Source organism: Camelina sativa, chromosome 14 (assembly GCF_000633955.1).
Source record: "Camelina sativa cultivar DH55 chromosome 14, Cs, whole genome shotgun sequence".
In the NCBI taxonomy this organism is placed as follows: domain Eukaryota; kingdom Viridiplantae; phylum Streptophyta; class Magnoliopsida; order Brassicales; family Brassicaceae; genus Camelina; species Camelina sativa.
In genome coordinates this window covers 27042886-27065058 of record NC_025698.1, presented here as the reverse complement: position 1 = coordinate 27065058, position 22173 = coordinate 27042886, and the positions used below count along the sequence as shown (strand labels likewise).

Sequence of the window (22173 nt, the reverse complement as noted above, 5' to 3'; positions counted from 1 at the left end):
AAGTACAAAGACAGCAAGTTTCATCACCAATTTCAGACATCAACATGAAATATCAAACTCAACCATCAAATTAAGGATCTCTAGATTACCCATTATCAAATAAAATCAGAACTAAGGATTTCTAGATTCAAAGCTAGCTAACGGGTTAATTCGAGCAACAGGAGTGCATTTATGTGGATGGGCCATTCTCAGAGTCATTTCTCCAGTCTCCTCCATGTTAACCATATCTCCATTAATTCTCCAGTCAAAACATTGTACCATTGTTCCAATGGCTACTCCAATAAAGATATAGCCCAAGTTTGTTCCGGGACATCCTCTTCTTCCACTCCCAAAAGGAATGTAGTTCAAAGCTAACTGTTCTCTCTCATCTTCTTTCCTTTTTGGGGGAACCATGAACCTCTCGGGCTGAAACTCGTCTGGATATTCCCATGAATCCGGATCTCTCATCACCGCATAAGCGTTTATTATCATTGTTGTGTTCTGTGCTATGTAAAACCCTCCGATCTTGCATCCCTCTGTTGCATTCCTCACCAAGATTGGCGTATGCGGGTGTAGTCTTAGCCCTTCTTTCACCACAGCCTGCAAATACGGCAGGTTTAAGAGATCTGTTTCTTGAATCAACCTCGTTTTCCCGACAACAGTTTCTATCTCTTCTCTCAATCTTTTAAGAATCTCGGGATGGTTAATGAGTTCCGCCATTATCCACTGTGTTGTATGTGCTGAAGTATCAGTACCTCCAATGAAAAGCTCCTACACAACCACATGCACAATGTAAAGATAAAAGTCTTTGCATGATCCTTACGCGGCAGCCATGGAAGACCATGAAACANCAATAAAGATATAGCCCAAGTTTGTTCCGGGACATCCTCTTCTTCCACTCCCAAAAGGAATGTAGTTCAAAGCTAACTGTTCTCTCTCATCTTCTTTCCTTTTTGGGGGAACCATGAACCTCTCGGGCTGAAACTCGTCTGGATATTCCCATGAATCCGGATCTCTCATCACCGCATAAGCGTTTATTATCATTGTTGTGTTCTGTGCTATGTAAAACCCTCCGATCTTGCATCCCTCTGTTGCATTCCTCACCAAGATTGGCGTATGCGGGTGTAGTCTTAGCCCTTCTTTCACCACAGCCTGCAAATACGGCAGGTTTAAGAGATCTGTTTCTTGAATCAACCTCGTTTTCCCGACAACAGTTTCTATCTCTTCTCTCAATCTTTTAAGAATCTCGGGATGGTTAATGAGTTCCGCCATTATCCACTGTGTTGTATGTGCTGAAGTATCAGTACCTCCAATGAAAAGCTCCTACACAACCACATGCACAATGTAAAGATAAAAGTCTTTGCATGATCCTTACGCGGCAGCCATGGAAGACCATGAAACAAAATTTCAAGATATTACCACAAAGAGCGCTTTGATTTGGTTCCTGGTAATCTTAAACTCTGCATTGTCGTCTGCACAAACTTCCAACAGAACATCCATCATGTCTCTATCCTCTTTCTTGTTCGGATTCTCTTCGTGTTCTTTAATAATCTTCTCCAGCAATTCATCGTACCTCTGCGAGACCTCCATGATTTCCTTCTCAAACAGAGAGATCCCAAGCTTCTTGAGAGCTCGACCAACCGTGCTAGCTATAAGGAACTTCTTCACCAAACTAAGTGATTTGGTCACCAAGCCTCTGACTTTCTCTGCTTCGCCGTTCTCCTCTGAGCACCTCCTCCCCATTATCATTCTGCAAATGTTGTTATTTGTTAGCTTCATCATCTCTATACCAACATCAACAGTCTCATTCTTTGCTGCCTTATCGAACAACATAGCACAGAAAGTCTTGAGTTCTTTCCCACGGATGAGCCGTGTCTGCTCCAGGGAATGAGACCCGAGAAGCTTTGTGACTAAGAGCTTCTTCATAAATTTCCAGTAATCTCCATAAGGAGCTGAGACAAAGCCAAAGGAACCAAAAAGTATTGATTTTTCCATTATAGGAACCGTGCGATCACGGGTAACAAAGTTCAGGTCGTGGGTTCTGAAGATTTCATAGGCCATGGAGCCCGACGAGACTAGAACGATTGGGATATGGAAGGCGCGGAGGTGAAGGAGGGGACCATACTGGGAGGAGATTTTCTGAAAGGATCTGTGACATGGAACAGAGAGGAGAAGGTGAAGATGACCTATGACTGGTAGAGACGGTGGGCTTGGAGGTAGACCACAGTCTTGGAGTTGTGGATCTTTTGATTTCTTGAAGAAGAAAGCAGAGAGACAGAAGAGTGAGAAGAGCCATACGAGGATGAAAATGAAGCAGAGCTGAAAGTCAACGGTGATTACTGCCATCGTTGTCCAAAACCTGCAGAGAGGGTCAGATGCAGCAGAATGGTTTTATTTTATATATGCCCCTTCTCTCAGATCTTTCCTTGAGATCCTTTGTAAGATTAAGATATTTAAATAGTTTAATATTTAAGGGAAGTTAGACAAGGAGACAAACCAGGCTCCACAAGATATATAACATGTGAAAATAGGTTAAAGAGTTTCTTGAGCTAAAGAAAAAATCTTTGATAACCAAAATAAAAACACTTAATAGCTACCAATCCAAAACATCTTCGATAAGTCTTGAATCTGAGCTTGAGCTTGAGCTCGAGATTGATAAGGAAGCTCACATCAGCTGAGAAAGGGCTACTGCAATCTGTGAACCAATAAGGGCATTGTTTTTCACAAGCACAATGTCTGGAAACTGAGTCAAGGGATTCAAGACATACAATCTTGAGACAATGCTGTATGTAAGGGTTTGGGATTTTCGATACTATTATAAATTTCTGAAACTACTTAAAGTAATTAGACAGCAAAAGATTGGTTGAGTGTTAAAGATTAAGAGAACTTATAGACAAAGGATACTTGCGGCAAGTGAAGTGCCTCCAGTTAATTCATTAACCCGTGCAAGTAAGAACGGAGTTTCTGCATTTCCAGTAACGTTTTGTTCCCTGGACAACACCAAATTCAGATTTACGACGATAAAATTAGAAAAAGAAGCAAATCCCTTGAAGTTTTCTGATGCAGCATTTATAAAAGATTTTCATTTCTTTAAAAGACCTTGCTTCAGTAAGAGCACGCTGTGTTGCTGATTCGATAAGATTTCCGGCGGCTGAATGCTGTTTCGGAATTGGAACAGCAAATAGAATCCCTGCCTGACGGTTCAGCTTCATGTTTGCATCTGGAAAAAGCGGTTTTCTCAATGTGACAAGGGCTCAAAAGTCAAAACGCATAAATACTCTAAGAAGGAAATTTGGAGACAAAGACTACACTTGCCTATTACTCGAGCACATTCTTCAGGGCTATCACACGGGAAGGTGCCTATAGAAGTTAATATACCCACGTCACAACTAAATGTCTAAAGTTCAGCAATTGATTAATTTTAGTGGTACAAATTTTCACCTTACAGCCGCTTTTTTCTGTGAAAAATGCTGGAAACTCATCGCTCTTGTATGCAGCAACAAACACCTCTTGAGTTTCCTGCATTGTCAACGAATAGCTCTTGTGAAAAACTAAACTCTTAACTGTTGACTATTAAATATGCCTCGACCACGGATTACATACCAAATATTCAAGAGTCTTTGGAATATCAAGTATTGATTTAACGCCTGCTGATATCACTGCTATAGGGGTTCTTCCAAGTGCAGTAAGATCAGATGATATGTCCATAGCTGCATTACAAACACATTATAGCAGAGCATGCCAGGCACATATTGGCTTCAAAAGTATACTCAACACCATCATCACAACAGAGTTTCTAACCGTGTAACTAGAAAAATTGAAATAGAAGTACAAAGTGGGTATGAAACTTACTATGGTTAGCATGCCTATGCACACCTCCTATCCCGCCCGTCACAAAAACTTGGATGCCAACCTGCAACAACCAAAAATTCCTCTGAAATGCAATGAATCCCAAAACTACTATAGAAATATCAAAAATCCTCACAGGAACAAATCCAATTACCATAGAAGCGAAAAACAACGTTGCAGAGACTGTAGTTGCACCGTTTCCTCTTGTAGCCACCTGCCGGAAAACATTTAGGCATTATGGAAGAACAAAACAGTCCATGCATTGATTGACAGAGATGCGGAAAAGTATATAACGTGTTTGTCTATATATAAAAGCTAGTTTATAGAGCAGTAAGTTGAATAAACTGATGCAATTTGATATTCTGAACTGATAGGATATTTTTCCATGACTAGAGTATGTAAACAAATGTTAAACTGGAGAATATACTAGTTTTCTTGTTTTCCGCTTGTACTGATGAATATAATGATGGTGCAGATAGTAAAAACTAAAAGCCACCAGAAGTGACTCACAACATGTGGTATGTCTCTGCCTGCTGTCTTTTGGACATTTTTTCCCAGAGATGCAAGACGTTCTAATTCTTCTTCGTTCAGACCTGCTAACTACATGTTAGCATCTATAAGGAAGAGAAAAAACGTACAAAAATCAAAACAAACTACTGGTTTTTGATCCTTTACGAAAAGAGATCTACATTCGTGATCTAAGATCTTGAAACCAAAATTGTGTTGCAGGATATGTAAACTGCCAAAGAAAAGATGTTCTAAACACCGCTAAAGTTGACTAGGAGATTAGTTTGTTCGATAACTCCAAAGCTTAGACGGTCAAACATTATGATCCAACAGTATCAACTCACCTATGCAAGGTACTCCATTCAGGATAGCTATAGTTGCAGGGATAGCTCCATTTTCTCTCACAATTGACTCCACCTGTTTTGCTGTTTGCAGATTTTGAGGGTAAGGCATCCCTAAAAACAAACAGGTAAAGATAAACAACTGAAATCAGACCAAGATCCAAGAATATACGCTTATGTTTTGAAACTAAATTTAATCAAATTCCACAGAATGCAATTCAAACAAGTTTGAACTATTGACAGAACTAGGAAGAGCAAATAACCATGGGAGATTATGGTTGACTCAAGTGCGACCACAGCGCGCCCATTGGATAAGGCTTCAGATACTTGTGGAGATATCTTAACCAGACTCCTGAGCTGCTTCAAAACCAATTGTAAGAGAGAGCAAATAAAGATTGGAAAAAGCCTCGAAATTCAAAAGAGAGCTGGATCGTTTTACACAGAAACCTTGGTGTTTGCCTCAAGAGGTGAAAGATGATTCTGGAGATTCGAGATTCTTGATTGAGCAGACGAAGAAGAAGCCATTTCTCCCTGAAAAATGCAGTTTTTGAAAGCCAACGATCAGAAATGACAAAACTTTCGGGTCAAATGTTTCAGAAGAAGCATGTGAAAAGCTGGAAATTACAGTAAGGAAGCACCTCTAGAGGATCAAAGAGCTAATCTTGATACAACAAAAAGGCGCCTTTTTGTGTTCTTGTCTAATTCTTACAGTCAAAACAATTGAAAATAACGAACAAGAAAGAACTCTTCTGAGTTGAAAAATTACCCAAGCAAATCAGAACAGAATCAGTAAGAGCAAAATACTGTATGTATAGGCACGAAATGGAAGATTTGTATATATATCTTCACTTCAGGTATCTCTCTATCTATGGAGTCCGATGTTGACGAAACAAGTCGGGTGAACCGGGTTTGAGGAAGCGTTTTGGTTTAATACATCGGCTACCAGTACAGTATATAATAATCTCAAACCGGTCCGGTTTATAATTGAACTTGAGAGCAAAGATAGAGATCTCTCTACTTGAACCAACTGAGTGTTTGGGTCCGTTGGGCAGACAACGAAGGACCGATCCGATCTCAGTCGCCGGCAGTCATCGCCACCGTTCTTTCTCTCTCCTTCAAACTCGTAAGCTTCTTCAGTTTTCACTTTTAAACAATCGGAAATCCCTAATTGTTCCCGATTGATCTAATAGTTGCGTCGAATCGATCGCTGTGACATTTTAGATAAACAGCTTAATTTCAGAGGCTATGGTCTCACATTCGTGTTAATAAAAGTGTCCCTGATCATCTGTTTTGCAGATCTTCACATTTCGAGTGATTTTGGTTTTGTCACATAAATTTACAAGCCATGGATAAATCGAGTGCTTTAGAGTATATCAACCAGATGTTCCCAACAGGTGATTTTTGTACTTTTCTTCATGAAAACATTAGCAGAACGATCATATCCTTTGTATATGGTTTTAGAGTTGTTCATAGTAAAATCCCAAGTATTTATGAAACTGTTGAATTTTTCTTGCTTCTGTAATCATGACTTTGTAGTTCAGCTGCTGATTAGGTATATGCATATGTATTGTGACTGCTTTTACCATGAGTTTCAAATGTGTTTTTTCTTTTGACAGAGGCATCACTATCTGGCGTTGAGCCACTTATGCAAAAGATTCAGGGTGAGATTCGGCGTGTTGATGCTAGCATACTCTCTGCTGTTCGTCAACAGGTGACCTTTTATTTTTTCTACGTTTACGTAATAGTTATGCTGTAGGCTCATTTTTCGCAATCTTATTCTTGGACTGGCAATTGTACTTCAGAGTAATTCGGGAACTAAAGCTAAAGAGGATCTTGCTGATGCTACACGTGCTGTGGAGGTTAGTTTCTCACTGTTACGATATGTAGTGTTTTCGTTCTATCTATATATCAGTTCCCTTTCAGTTCATTCGTAAGAGAAGTTTGATCTTATTTTCTATTTAACACAGGAACTCTCTCATAAGATACAAGAGATAAAATCCAAAGCTGAGCAAAGTGAAGCAATGGTTCAAGAAATATGCCGTGACATTAAGAAGTTAGATTTTGCAAAGAAGAACATAACCACCACAATCACTGCTCTTCATCGCCTCACAATGTTAGGTTAGTTAGCAATCATTTGCTCTGTTAATTAGTTCATTCGTTTTACCCATATCTGGTCATGGTATCCTGAAATCAGAACAATAGCCCAAGTGTAGTGAATATAATTAAAACAGGGCTTATATAATTAGGAGTTCCAAGGTAGGCAACATCAGATAAGTGACATGATGTTACTGGATAACCTATTTTGTGGATTTTATGTCATCTTTATATGGTAAACCAAGATATGCCCTGTGCGTAGCTTAAGTTGATCAAGTGCACTATTCATTAGCTCATTATTGAAATTCGCTACTATGCTATGGCAGTTTCTGCTGTGGAACAGCTTCAGGTGATGGCGTCAAAAAGACAATACAAAGAGGCAGCTGCACAGCTGGAGGTACTTTTTGCTATTCGAAAATCTTTTGCTTTCGTTGGTTCAGTTAGATTGTAGTTCATTTGCTTTGGCTTTATGTTCACCGTCGGAGCTCTTTGTCATTATTTAGCGTTAGGCTACCTTGTTGGATGTACTAGAAGACGATTCTTTGTATTTTCTGATTATATTCTTAAGATTCTAATTCTATGATATATTTTAGGCCGTAAACCAGTTAAATAATCACTTCGAAGGATACAGGGATGTTCCTAAAATCACGGAGCTCAGAGAAAAGCTTAATAATATAAAGCAAATCCTGAGGTCCCATGTATTTTCTGATTTTTCCAGGTAATGCCTTTAGTGATTCGATCATATTTTACATACTAAAATAAGTCAGTGGCCAGCCAAAAGAGGTCCGCAGATGCTAGTGATTGATGCTCCTTTGCTTAATGCCTCTATCGTCAGTCTCAATAAGATTACTGCTTGCATCGATTTTTTTCCCCTATAGAACTTAGGTGTATCAGGTGATGAATTTTGCTCTTTAGTGTCAAAATTGTGGTTTCATGCTTGTTGGCTCTTCTCTTGCTAAAATAGTGCCTGCATGATTTAGGTTATATGCTGCTTCATCTTCGCAGAAAACCCAAGTTTGTTATAAGATGCTTATCAGAAATTATTAGATGCCGAAAACCTACATTTACCAAAAATATCTACTGTTGTTATCTCAGTTTAGGCACTGGCAAAGAGACAGAGGGCACAAATTTGCTACAGCAGCTATCTGATTCTTGCTTGGTTGTTGATGCTCTGGAGCCATCTGTGAGGGAAGAGTTGGTAAACAACTTCTGCAGCAGGGAGCTCACCTCATATGAACAAATTTTTGAAGGAGCTGGTATGTTGTACTTAATTCCTTACGTATAACTGGCACTGAAAGTGCATGTTTATTTTATCTTTAATTTAGTTTCTAAGAGGTTTTATTTGTTGGCAGAATTGGCAAAGTTGGATAAAACAGAGCGGAGATATGCTTGGATTAAGCGTCGAATCCGAACAAATGAAGAAATTTGGAAGATTTTTCCTGCTTCTTGGCATGTACCTTATAGATTATGCATCCAGTTCTGCAAACAAACAAGGTATTACCTCTAGAGTTGGCGATGAACATTTTTTCCTTCCCAGTTCATCATATTTCACTCAAAGATTCTTTATCTTTTCTTCTTAGAGTCTTCAATAACTTCGGGACTGGGCTACATAATACCCCTACTCTTCTGAACTTGATAACTAGATAATTGACCCACACTTTTATTGTTTGACATCGCTACATAACACTCCTACCTGGTGCGGGAATAGTATAAAATTTGAGAAGGAAGATAATTTTTGATGTGCAAAACCTTAAAAGTTCTGTTGTTAGTGAAAATTTTAAAAGCTTTTATAAACTGTAAATTTTTAGAGATCACAATAGATGCATGGTATATAATATCTATTTTCTAAAGCATGGTTTTGTTGAATCAAACAAGAAAGTTAAATGAAATTTGTTTCATTTTGATGTGAGGGAGAAAATCTTATATGAGTAAATATTTTAGTAAGTAAAGGTAGCTTTATTAGTGCCGAATCTTTCTTGTTCATTTTTAACTTCTGTGTCAAAGTAAGAGGATACCTTTTTTTTAGTTTGTAATTTTGATTGGTTTGTAGTCACTTCTCTATGAAAGTTTAAGTCGCAGTGGTAACTGTGTTAATTTTTAACAATAATATGCAGCCTTGTCACCTAACTATCCTGTTTTCCCATCAATTTTTCAGGAAGCAAGTAGAATCTATTCTGGTCAATATGAAAGAGAAGCCTGTTGTAGCGATATTGCTTCTGGTCAGGCATACTCTCTTAGATCAATAATTGCATATGCAAGCTTTGCTTACATAAATATTTTATTACATTGATCAGATGGACATAAGGGCGTCTGAAGGAAATATATAATTATTATGAACTATCTTACACTGTTCCTCCTTTTCACTATCATCAAATCCTGTTACGTTGATTATCTGGTGGAACGTTTCAGGCCTCTATTAAAGTTTGATGTCATTGAATTGTTAGGCACTACAAAGGACAGTAGAGTTCGAAAAAGAACTTGAAAAGAAATTTGGTGGTGGTGTTCCTACTAAAGATATTGAAGATGACATTGAAGAAATTGGTACATGGGAAGATAATAGTCAGAATATATCCAAAATCCGCAAGAAATATGAAAAGAAGTTTGCTGCTAATCAAGAATCCGAGGAGAATGTATATTCTATGTTCTTATTCTATATTATGGAACACACTCTAGTAATTGTATTTAACGCTTACACTTTTTATTGTGATAATGTCTTCAACAGGAAAAGACCGGAAACAACGACTTATCTGTTACTGGCGCTGGGGTATATTCCCTACCTCCTGATCTTGTTGGTTGATGTCTTATCTATAGTAATTCTGGAATCCCTTAGAGAGCAAGTGGCAGTTGCTTCACTCTTAACAGTTTATAGGCACAATATTACATTTCTAGAAGATAGTAATAATATCTTGCATGGCATCCCCATTTAAGGGTCTACTGAGATTCTTAGACTTTCATCATCCCACTTGACCTTACATACCTGGAGTCTGAAATGATATGTAATCTACTTGTGCCATCCTATCATTTGCAGTATTTATTTACTCACTAGTTACTTGAATTCGCAGTTTAACTTCCGTGGAATGATCTCTTCCTGCTTTGAACCTCATTTAACTCCATATATTGAGTTGGAAGAGAAGACACTTATGGATGACCTGGAGAAAATTGTTCAGGTAATATAATTTTTTTGGCTTCACGAGATTATTTTGTTCCAACGGTTGTGAAGTTATCTTAGTTTTGTATTCGTTCTGTCAGGAGGAAACATGGGATATTGAGGATGGAAGTCAAAATAATGTTTTATCTAGCAGCACACAGGTGAGTACCTAGGCAAGTTTCTTGTAGAAGGGTAAATAGTTTTAACGTTTTACAGATATTTACATCCTTATTCAGTGGATTAAATGATTAAGACATCCACTAGGTATTAATTGGCAGGGGTAATTGGCTTCTTTATATAGGTGTGTAGAATAACTCTCTACTTGATACATTGAACCTATAACTTGGTCATACCCACTGAGCTGGATAGAAATTTGGATTATGTCCGGGTGTTGTATGTTGTAGTAGTAGAAAAAGTATTCGTGTTAGACCGGATATTATACTCAAGATGAATTTCGAAAAGTATTGTCCGTGCATAGTGACCTATCAATGTCACTGGATAAACTAGTGACAACTTCATAACATTCATATACAAGCTATATCTGTCACGTTATAGCTTATCGTTGGTAATCATTTGAAATGCCTTGTTTGCAGCTATTTTCCAATATAAAGAAGAGCTTGAAACGTTGTAATACTCTCAGTACGAACCAGACTTTATTCAATTTGTTCAAGGTACATTTTTCATTATGCTTGATATGGGGTTTCAATATATATATATCATAGAATTGTACTGTGAAGTCGAGCAATGTCTTAGGGTAAGAACCAGCTTTGTTTGGGGGTTTTAGAATTTTATTTGGAGAAACCTTTTTAATTGACTCAGCTTTTCTAGCCACCTAGGTTCCTACAAGGGAAGGGCATACACATGCTGTCTTTAATGATGTTTGCTGGCCAATTTAAATGTTCTACTTCACGGTCTTAAATAAGGTGGTTGGAGATCTGAGTTTATTTTTGAAATGGTCTCCTCTCTACAGGTCTTTCAACGAGTTCTGAAGGCCTATGCTACAAAGCTATTTGGTAAGCTCCCAAAAGGAGGCACTGGTATCGTTGCCGCAGCCACAGGAATGGATGGACAGATAAAGGTGGGCCTTCTTCCTGGTTCTTATGTGTACTTTTTGATGTAGTTTTTACCTATTTATTTCCTCTGTGCAGGTCTCGGAGAGAGATGAAAAGGTGATATGCTACATAGTTAATTCTGCTGAGTATTGCCACAAAACAGTAAGCTTGTTCTTCCCTATTATTCTGTTTTCTTGCCTTTCTCACTTTTGGCACCCTCAGCATGCAACATATATGTTGATACCTGTGTGTATCCTGTTGCGACGGGTCAATGGGGTTGTATCATATGGTCCTAATCTTCTTTTGAGGATAGTCATAGAAAAACCAGTTTTGACATTGTTAATCTTTGCATCAAGTTCCAAGAAACTTCCATGGGTCTAGTTACTTTCTCAATGTGTTTGTGATGTGATCTTCCTCCAAAGCATTTTAAGCAATGAACTTCATATCTTACACCTCCAAATTTCTTGGTTTTACCAATTCCAGCGTAGTTGTGAAAGGTTTTTGCAATTTTTCTTATATATTTGTGTCACACATGTGGTACTTTTTCAAATATAGTATCTGTTGCTTCAGTATTAAACAATTTAATGCAAGCTGTTATGTTGTTCCGGGATACAAGATGTGTGTCGGTGTATGTAGGACTCTATCTTAAAGTTTTGATTAAGTGAACAGCAATGCGGTACTTCACAAGGACTATTTGCTATTTGTATTGCAGTCTGGTGAACTGGCAGAAAACGTCTCAGAAATTATTGACCCACATTATGCTGATGGTGTAGACATGTCAGAGGTCCAGGTATTGATAACATGAAGGACTTAATAGTTTTCCCTATTTAGGATTGTTCTTAAGCTGTGCTGCTGTGTAGGATGAATTTTCAGCTGTCATAACGAAAGCATTGGTAACACTGGTCCTTGGACTTGAGACTAAATTTGACACAGAAATGGCAGCGATGACACGTGTTCTATGGAGCACACTCGAGAGCGTGGGTGACCAGTCTTTGTAAGATCCAACTGGGGTGTTAAAAGCTTATATTGTTTTTGATGCCCATATGACCAAGCGTTAACAACATGCATTTGCATCTTCGTATAGGTACGTGAATGGAATAAATACAATCCTTAGCAGCAGCATTCCTGTCCTCGGGAAACTTCTAACACCAGTTTACTTCCAGTTTTTCCTCGACAAGGTAATTATAAAGAGTGTGTACGATTTGAGTGCCTTCATGATCTGATGGTTGTGGTCTTGTGCAAATTTGGACCCGCATGAAATGGGGTCAAGCCTTGAGCAGGTCCTTACAAAATTTTCATGCTACCCTGTATAACTTTGTGCAGCTCGCATCATCCCTAGGACCACGGTTCTATGCTAATATTTTCAGATGCAAGCAACTATCCGAAACTGGAGCTCAACAGGTTAGCTTGCATGGTCTATGTTTCTTGGATACCTCTGATTCTCTCTGTTGTGATTTCTCTAACAGTCAACTAGTGAATTGCCTAGAATGATGTCAGTGTGAAGAAATTTTTGTACCTAGTTTATGTGTATCGAATGACTAGAGCCAAACTCAGTCTGGTTATATCGCCTTATCGTTCACACTTTTTTCTTTTGTCGATGTTTAGTAATTTCCTGAACTTGTATTATTATGATCGGAGTGTTCATGCGATGTTATGTTTCTGAGCCCTTGGTTTTTAGTTTGTTTTAGAGTTCGAATAAGAATTATCTTTTGGTTTCACAGATGTTACTAGATACGCAAGCCGTAAAGACGATTCTGCTAGAGATTCCTTCCCTTGCCAGACAGGTTAGCTCATCACTACCAATTTATGTCATTTTTGTCATTTCTGTTATCTCAGTGTGACTTATTACTGGGTATCTTCTGCGCAAAAGTAGAATACCTGATGCCTAAACCCTTTGGATATTCTTGTTTCGGTCATATATCCGGTGTCAGAGAAAACGCATATAGCAAACTTTTTTAGTTTTGACATATCTTTTAATAATATCATTGCAGACTTCAACTGCAGCCAGCTATTCCAAATTTGTGAGCCGTGAAATGAGCAGAGCTGAAGCACTCCTTAAGGTCATACTATCCCCAATAGATTCAGTGGCAGACACTTATCGTGCACTGTTTCCGGAAGGAACACCCATGGAGTTTCAACGCATCTTGGAACTTAAGGTGATTTTGACATGTCTTAACCCATTTTCTCTCATTTTAAAACGAACTGGCCTGAGACTCGAGTCTGGTTCGCAACAGTATTCTAGAGCGACTGTTTAGATCGTGGGGCTAAGTATTGTTCTCTCCCAACAGCATTAGTTCTTTCTCTCTATCTCAAACTATAGGGGCCTTAAAAATATGCTGAAACTTGTTCTGGCCTTTGATGCAGGGTCTTAAGAAAGCTGATCAGCAGAGTATACTTGATGATTTCAACAAGCATGGCCCAGGATTCACACAGCCGTCAGTTGCAGCGGCAATGCCACAACCTATGCCAACCCCACCTGCACCACAACTGGCAATCACTAATCAGGCTACAGCCGCTGGGTTCATAGCAAACAGTGAGGATGTGTTAACTAGAGCAGCTGCGCTTGGCAGAGGAGCTGCAAGCACTGGCTTCAAGAAGTTCATCGCTCTTACTGAAGCTGCCAAAGACCGCAAAGATGGACCTCTGAGAAGACTCTTCAACGCATGATTTAGTTCTTTTCGACCCTTTGTTTTTTGGTTTTTTTCATTTTTGGTTCTTGTACTCAGAAAAACTTATCAGACCATTATGAGTCTGACAAATCAAACATTTAAATCCACAATATATCCATGTACACAAATTTCACATTCATCTTTTGCCTCTTGTTTATTATCTTGGCTCCGATTTGTTTGAATTAGTTCATCAACCACCACAGGATTACTAATCAGCTGAGTACCAGAAATCAAATAACATTGCACACGTGTCGGCTAGAGACTAAAACATGAAAGCATGTTCTGCAGATGTGTCGGCTAGTGATTGGAAAATTGGCACACCAGTTTGTAATCAGATGTTAAAAGCAACTCATGATACCGCTTTTTGAGATCAGATCATTGCATAACACTCCACAAAACCAGTTTGTTTAAGTGACTCCACCGTTTAAGGGTATTATACAAGAAAGTTATAAATAACCTATACAGCTACAGAGGGATACAAGAAAAGTTATGGAACATATATCACTTTTGGGTTCAACGCATATGATCAAGATGCAAAATTAATTCTTTCATACAATTAAACTGCTTCTCCCACTCTTCTAGCATCGCATCCAGCTTCTTCACCTCCTCTTCACTTTCGGGAAGAAGTGTTTTTCGTTGAGCAACTTTATCTCTTCCGCTAAACCTCGGATCTGTTCTACTGTGGGTGCCTCATTGTAGCATTACAACCTAACCGTGTCTTGAAACGTAGAAAATAGTTCACAGTTAGGTACGGGACAACTGCATCTACCTCCACGATCCCCATGATCTGCAGAACCATGAGAGGAACACATTTAACAAGAAATTTTTTGAAAGCAGACCTTAACACGAAAAACACATAACCGGTTCGGTTGATGACATTTGAAAAAATGCACAACTGCATAAGAATGTGTCCTGTCGTCTATGCAAGAGTTTCACGAGTGATTACACTACAAGAAAACAGTCGATTTGCGACGGAAATCTGCGACGGCATTACGCCCTCGAAAATTTATGATGGCATTACGCCCTCGCAAATTTGCGACGGCTTTGCGAGTAATTTGCTAGACACACGAGGGCACTTGCAATTCCCTCGCAAAATTTGCAACGGCAAAATCCCTCGCAAATTTGCAAGAGAGTTAATACAGTTTTGCGAGTCCACGAATATTCCTCGCAAAAACCTCGCAACTCCCTCGCAATATTGCGACAGATTAGCGATGACGTATTCCGTAGCAAATTTGCGAGGGAGTTGCAAGGGACGATGATGTCGGCAGCCACGTTTTCCTCGAGTGTAACTGTTTTGTCGGCAAAACAGTAAAAGCCTCGCAAATCCCTTGCAAGTAAATAAAATTTTTATATATCCCTCGCAAATCCCTTGCAAATTTCCCTAGCAAATCCATAACAGTTTTTTTTAGTAAGCCTATAAATAGCAAATTCATGATCCATGAAAACCACAACACAAAACACTTCCAACAAAAACACTTACTACCCAAAAAAATCTTGTGAAAGAAAAAAAAGGCTACAAAAAAAAGGCCTAAAAACTTTTAAATTCCATAATAATGTTTGGAGAGGGGCAGCATGAGATATACACATTGCGACGGTGGATGTACAATCACAGAGATCCGGAGACCGGTGATGTGACGAAAGAGTTTTGTGATGGGTTGCGCGCTTTCATGTACCAGGCGACAAACCAAGAATTTGCTCGTCAAAACGGTACCATATTTTGTCCATGTCTGCTTCAACGATAATTATTTGGAATTTAATCTAGTGAAGAAGCATCTTTATAATAGAGGATTTATGCCAAATTACTATGTATGGTTTCGTCATGGAGAGCGTTGTAGCAGTAATGTTGGAAGTAGTAGTATGAATTATGCTGTTGATCAACCTAGTAATTATGGGCATCAAGAATCTGATCAATTTGATTTTTATGGGTATTATGAGGAAAATAGATTTCATGATATGGTTAATGATGCATTTCATGAAACTACTGCTGCATTTCCTGAGAATAATACAGAAGAACCCAACGTAGATGCACAACGTTTTTATGCTATGTTAGATGCTGCAAATCAACCTATCTACGATGGATGTAGAGAAGGGCATTCTAAGATATCATTGGCATCTAGGATGATGACAATTAAAGCTGATAATAACTTAAGTGAGAATTGCATGGATTCTTGGGCTGAACTCATTAAAGAGTATTTGCCAGCTGATAATGTCTCGGCTGAGAACTACTATGAAATACATAAGTTGGTTGCGAGTCTTGGATTACCATATGAAATGATTGATGTGTGCGTTGACTATTGCATGATTTTTTGGAAAGATGATGCTAAGTTGCAGGAATGTCGGTTTTGCTGGAAGCCGAGATATCAGCCTACTCAAGGAAGGACGCGAGCACCATATAAACGTATGTGGTACTTGCCTATTGTTGATAGATTGAAACGCCTATACCAATCAAAACGGACTGCAGCGGCAATGAGATGGCATGCAGAAAATTCTACTCAAGAAGGAGAAATTACACACCCATCTGATGCAAAGGCGTGGAAACATTTTCAATCGGTATATCCTGACTTTGCTCAAGAGTGTAGGAATGTTTATCTTGGGTTATGTACAGATGATTTTAGTCCATTTGGTATGTCAGGGAGGCAATATTCTTTATGGCCTATTATATTGACGCCATACAATCTTCCTCCAGATATGTGTATGCAAAGCGAATTTCTGTTCTTGAGTATTTTGGTACCAGGTCCAAAGCATCCGAAGCAAGCTCTAGATATCTTCTTGCAACCTCTAATTCATGAATTGTGGTATGAAGGTGTTCAGACGTTTGATTCGTCGCGAAAACAGAATTTCAATATGCGGGCAGTGCTAATGTGGACGATTAGTGACTTCCCTGCGTACGGAATGTTATCTGGGTGGACAACACACGAGAGATTATCATGTCCTTATTGTATGGATCGTACTGATGCATTTCATTTAAAGTATGGGCGAAAACCTTGTTGGTTTGATTGTCATCGTCGGTTTCTTCCCTTGCATCATCCATACCGGAAGAACAAGAAGTTGTTTAGAAAGAACAAGGTTGTGCGTGTTCCTCCACCAACTTATGTCTCTGGAAATGATTTGTTTGAGCATATTGATTACTATGGCGCTCAAGAAACATGTAAACGTGGGGGTAACTATCACACACCAGAAAACATGCCAGATGGATATGGAAGCGCTCACAATTGGCACAAGCAGAGTATTTTTTGGGAGCTTCCATATTGGAAAGATCTATTGCGGCACAACCTTGACGTGATGCACATCGAGAAAAACTTTTTCGATAATTTCATCGTTACGCTTCTGAATGTGCAGGGTAAAACAAAAGATAGCAGGAGATCTATGGGATTTGGCGGAAATATGTGCAAGGATCGATTTACATCTTACAAGAGAGGGGAAATTACCATTACCCCAATTTCGATTGTCAGCAGAGGCTAAGAAGGTGTTGTTCGAGTGAATTAAATCTGAAGTGAAGTTTCCGGATGGATTTGTCTCAAAATTTTCAAGATGTGTATAGCAAGGCCAAAAATTTTCAGGTATGAAGAGCCACGATTGTCATGTCTTCATGCAACGGCTACTACCATTTGTATTTCTTGAGCTCTTGCCAACACACGTTCATGAAGCTATTGCAGGTATATAAGTATATAATGATATATTTATATATTGATATATATACTTATTTAAATAATTCACCCATGAATTAATTATACATTGGTTTGTAGGTATCAGAGTTTTTTTCCGGGACTTATGCACTAGAACATTGACTAGTGATGGCATCGAGCAGTTACGAGATAATATTCCAGTGTTAATTTGTAACTTGGAGAAAATCTTTCCCCCTGCTTTTTCTGACGTGATGGAACATCTTCCAATCCATTTACCACATGAAGCTTATCTTGGTGGGCCAGTGCAATTTCGCTGGATGTATCCTTTTGAGCGGTTTATGAAAACTCTTTAAGGCCAAAAATCTTGCTAGAGTTGAGGGGTCGATAGTCGCCGGGAGTTTAACTGAGGAAACGTCTCACTTCATATCATACTACTTTAGCTCCACCGTGAGAACCAAGAAAACACGTACTAGACGATATGATGACGGAGGCGTTGCACCTACATATAATGTTCTTGATGTTCCAGATATCTTTGCTCAGATAGGAAGACTTGCTGGAAAGTTAAAGGAAGTTTGGTGGGAAGATCATAGCTATTGTTGAGCAGCTCACAATTACATCTTGAGGAATCTAGATTTTGTTCAACCTTTTGAAAGGTATTCTTTTTTAAAAACTAAAATTAATTTTATTTTCTAAGATAACGAACTACCAAATCTCTATTTTTTTAGACTTTTTGAAATGCAGATTTGTGAAGCATATTCTAATTTAGAAGAATCTGACTATGAGGCTTACAAAGAACGGGATTTCGCTAATTGGTTAAAATACTATGTAAGTATATATATGAAATAAATTTAAACTATATATGTATTATAGATTAAAATTTAAATAAACTTATGATCTAAATATCTTATTTGTTTATATAGGTTCAGAATGGATGTGGAAATGAACCCTTGCCTCTTTGGTTGAATGAGCTCGTTCAAGAACCAAGAGCGAAGATCACTACTGCTCCGATGTACTTTACTCGCGGTTATACTTTTCATACGTACGCACACGGAAGTCGCAAAGCTACAACAAATTATGGAATCTATGTACAAGCTGGTGATAGCGATTTCTATGGCGTTTTGCAACAAACATTAGAAGTTGATTATCTAGGCCTTTTGAATCTGAGATGCGTACTATTCAAGTGTAACTGGTACGATCCATCGGCCCGAGGCATGCGGGTAAATAATTGGGTAGTTGTCGATGTGAATGCGAACAGATCATACCCCAAATTTGATCATTTCATCCTAGCATCACAAGCACAACAAGTGAGCTTTCTGCCCTATCCTCGTTTCAGGCCAAGACGTGAAATGTGGTTCTCAGTCATTAAAGTTAATCCTCGAGGCCGTATAATCGGGTTAGTTGATGATCAAGTCGTGTTGTAACAAGAAAGGATCGGTGAAATTTCTATTCCAAACATGTCAACAGAAGATGTTATCCACATTGATCCACAAAACAAGCAAATTGAAGATGTTGATGATGTTTCTGAAGAAGAGGGTGAATTAGATGAATTCGAAGAGTTTGATGATGGAGAAGATTCTAATGATGATAATATAATTTCTAGTAGTTCAGAAAATGAATCTGATTGACCAATTGTAGTTTTTTGTTGTTTAAAAAAAAAAAGATTTATCAATTTGCGATGGATTTGCGAGTGAATGCTCAAGGTCTCGCAAGGTTGTCGTAAGTCCCTCGAAAAAGCCTATACCCTAAACATTATTTGCGAGGGACTTACGACTATACCCTGAACATTTAAACATTGCGAGGGATTTGCGATTGATTTGCTAGTGATTTGCAAGGTCTCGCAAGGTCGTCGTAAGTCCCTCGCAAAAGCCTATACCCTAAACATTATTTGCGAGCGACTTACGAGTATAACCTACATTTAAACATTGCGAGGGATTTGCGATTGATTTGCTAGTGATTTGCGAGTGACTAGCAAGGAAATATTGCCAGTTCTCGCAAATACATCGTTACTCCCTCGCAAATTATATACCCTAAACACTAAATGCTCAAACCCAGCTTTTGCACATTGCAATGGATTTTTGTGTATCAATGTGGATAACATGTTCTATTGATATGTTTGCAATGGAAATTTTAACATATTTCAAGATGCAACACAACTTGATCATCAACCCTAACATGATGATCCACTAAACCCTAAAGTAGAAGATGTTGATGATGTATTTGAAGAAGAACTTGAATTAAAAGAATTTGAATTGTTTGATGATGAAGAAGATTCTAATGGAATTTCTAGTAGTTAAGAAGATGAATTTGATTGAGCAATTGTGGTTTTCTTGTTTTTTTTCAAAAAAGATTTAAGTATTTGCGAGGGATTTGCGAGGAGTCCTAGTTAATCCCTCGCAAATCGTACACCCTACACACAACTGGAGTCTAGCTTATCCCTCACAATATTTAAGTATTTGCGAGGGATTTGCGAGGAGTCCTAGTTAATCCCTCGCAAATCGTACACCCTACACACAACTGGAGTCTAGCTTATCCCTCACAATATTTAAGTATTTGCGAGGGATTTGCGAGGAGTCCTAGTTAATCCCTCGCAATTAGTAAACCCTACACACAACTGGAGTCTAGCTTATCCCTCACAATATTTAAGTATTTGCAAGGGATTTGCGAGGAGTCCTAGTTAATCCCTCGCTATTAGTAAACCCTACACACAACTGGAGTCTAGCTTATCCCTCGCAATATTTATGTATTTGCGAGTTGTCCTAGTTAATACCTCGCAATTAGTAAACCCTAAACACGAGTAGCCTCGCAAATCTCTCGCAATGTTTAATAAGTGCGACAGAGTTGCGAGGCTGCATAGGTAATCCCTCGCAAATTTTGCGAGGTTCCAAAAAGTTTATATATACAAACTCAATCGAGTTTGAGCGAAGCTCAAACCAGTCGCCAACAAAACCTAATCTTGTTCTTCCTCCTCCGATCAAACCATCTTCTTCCTCTTCCGATCTGGTTCTTCCTCCCCTGATCAAACTATCTTCTTCCTCTTCCGATCTGGTTCTTCCTCCTCCGATCAAACCCCCTAGTCTTCTTCCTCTTCCGATCTGGTTCTTCCTCCGATCAAACCCTAGTCTTCTTCCTCTTCCGATCTGCTTCTCTCGTCTTCCGATCTTCTTCAATCGCAAACCCTAATCTCTCGTCTTCCGATCTTCTTCTTCAATCGNATGCGAACAGATCATACCCCAAATTTGATCCTTTCATCCTAGCATCACAAGCACAACAAGTTATTTCTTTTGTAATCTCGATTTAATTTCGTTTTTACAAACCCTAATCTCGTTTTGTTTTCGTTTTTTATTTGATTTTGATTTCGTTTTGTATAAACCCTAATTTCGTTTGTAAACCCTAAGTTGTTTTTAATTTCGATTTTGATTTTGATTTTGATCTATGCATGTTACTGATAATACCACTTTTATTAATTACTAATTTTGATTTCAATTTTTTTTGTTATAGATGTTTGGAGGCAACGATTACACAAGATTCCTGACGGATCAAGGTTTAACCTCTCCCACTGCTTCTAATCGTCGCGGTCCCTCCGGTTCTAACAACACAAACCCCGGTTCTCACAATAATCGCCGTGCAACCTCGCAACCCCTGCCTGTTATGCCTCCTTCTAATACGCCTTCACCATCTCATTCGCATGGTGGCACTGCGCCGAACCCTGACATTACTGCATCTCAACCAGCGCGTTCCTCCTCTATAGTCATGTCCCAAGTCTCAACAACCTGACTTTTGAGGAGTTACTCGATAGTCCTGGACGATCTGGTTTAACTAAACTAGATCCTCGCCGACCTCCAAGAACTTTGTGGTAAGTTTGTTTTATGTTTTTAATTTGATAATATAATTAAAAAGCTGTATTTGTATGGATTCTGAAAGTTGTATTTCTTTTGAAGGTTTGACCAAGACTCCTCTGTTGCGGCTACTGTTTGAAGCATATTTGAAAGAGATTTCAAAGAGCCCCATGCCAATTGGACACAGACGCCGACTGCAGTGGTAGACCGTTGGTATGAAACGTTTACGGTAAGTCAAGTCTCTTTGTTTGCTATTTACAATATAGAGTAATCCTTTTTTTTTGCAAGCAAATATACAATTGGGACCGTTGCATAAACGATAGAGTGAGGCAAGAGTTTGAGGACAAGTTGAAGGACAAGATGTGTGATCAAGTGTCATGGTGGAAGTTAAAGTGGAAGCTTAAAGGTAATGAGGCAAAACCACGGTGGATTGATCCTCAGGTATGGGCTGGTCTTGTTCGGTATTGGCTTGATCCAAAATCAGAAATAAAGAGCAACCACAGTCGGAATGCTCGCTATCATAATCCGGATGGCACCGTAATATTCAAGCACCGTTCAGGCCAAACATCGTTTAAAGCCCGTGCTCGAAAGCATGTAAGTTCGTTAAGTTTTTTTTTTCCTTATAATTATGCCTTCTGAACTCTTTTATTTGTTATAACTAATCAATGTCCTTTTTTTTTTTTTCAAGTCTGAGATCATTGGTGAGCTAACTCCGGATTTCCTACGAATCTTAGAAGACACTCATCGAAAACCGGATGGCTCATTTACTGATGGCAAGTCCGAGTCCGTGTTCAATGAGGTGTTGTCCAAGATTCAAGAGTTAGAATCTGAGCTGTGTACAGGGGATAATGGAGATAGTTCTGCTTCTGGTGGGGTGCCCATTCATATCAAAAACAAAATTTACACTGAGGTAAGTTTCAAAATTTGAAGTTCTGTTGGTTTTTTAAATACTCTATTTTGAACTGATGGTTGAACTGTGTTGTTAAGTTTACTAATGATTGTATTTCTAATGATTTTGTGATATCTTGCGATTGTTTTGTTTGAACTGTTGAACTGTTATCATTGTTTTGAA

General features: G+C 38.7%; 3 protein-coding genes across 3 annotated transcripts; 1 reads left to right on the top strand and 2 right to left on the bottom strand.

Moving 5' to 3' along the window:
• Nucleotides 27–2341, bottom strand: LOC104742583 (cytochrome P450 705A5-like). The gene is made up of 2 exons (XM_010463604.2): nt 1399–2341; nt 27–750 (listed from the first exon to the last, which is right to left on the bottom strand). Exons 1-2 carry the CDS (start codon nt 2323–2325, stop codon nt 112–114), a joined length of 1566 nt encoding a protein of 521 aa, XP_010461906.1. The 5' UTR covers nt 2326–2341; the 3' UTR covers nt 27–111.
• On the bottom strand, nt 2399–5581 carry LOC104742584 (pseudouridine-5'-phosphate glycosidase). Its single transcript, XM_010463605.2, is given in 14 exon segments — nt 2399–2715; nt 2884–2969; nt 3079–3199; nt 3295–3324; nt 3327–3339; nt 3421–3498; nt 3583–3689; nt 3832–3892; nt 3983–4042; nt 4339–4421; nt 4680–4790; nt 4940–5033; nt 5124–5207; nt 5315–5581. Coding segments are annotated over 13 exon segments (993 nt in total). The 5' UTR covers nt 5202–5207; nt 5315–5581; the 3' UTR covers nt 2399–2644.
• Nucleotides 5672–13799, top strand: LOC104742585 (vacuolar protein sorting-associated protein 53 A). Its single transcript, XM_010463606.2, has 24 exons — nt 5672–5799; nt 5973–6070; nt 6293–6387; nt 6479–6535; nt 6644–6794; nt 7097–7167; nt 7364–7488; nt 7866–8026; nt 8123–8264; nt 8926–8989; nt 9215–9400; nt 9493–9534; nt 9833–9937; nt 10020–10079; nt 10512–10589; nt 10889–10996; nt 11067–11132; nt 11683–11760; nt 11831–11964; nt 12055–12148; nt 12294–12371; nt 12692–12754; nt 12962–13126; nt 13335–13799. Exons 2-24 carry the CDS (start codon nt 6022–6024, stop codon nt 13635–13637), a joined length of 2475 nt encoding a protein of 824 aa, XP_010461908.1. The 5' UTR covers nt 5672–5799; nt 5973–6021; the 3' UTR covers nt 13638–13799.

Excerpts from the sequence above, each read along its gene's own strand:
- LOC104742583 (XM_010463604.2), bottom strand. The coding sequence starts at position 2,325 with ATGGCAGTAATCACCGTTGACTTTCAGCTCTGCTTCATTTTCATCCTC. Across the intron at positions 751-1,398 it reads AAATCAAAGCGCTCTTTGTG|GAGCTTTTCATTGGAGGTAC; the intron begins GTAATATCTTGA and ends GTGGTTGTGTAG.
- LOC104742585 (XM_010463606.2), top strand. The coding sequence starts at position 6,022 with ATGGATAAATCGAGTGCTTTAGAGTATATCAACCAGATGTTCCCAACA. Across the intron at positions 7,168-7,363 it reads AGGCAGCTGCACAGCTGGAG|GCCGTAAACCAGTTAAATAA; the intron begins GTACTTTTTGCT and ends GATATATTTTAG. Across the intron at positions 8,265-8,925 it reads CAGTTCTGCAAACAAACAAG|GAAGCAAGTAGAATCTATTC; the intron begins GTATTACCTCTA and ends TCAATTTTTCAG.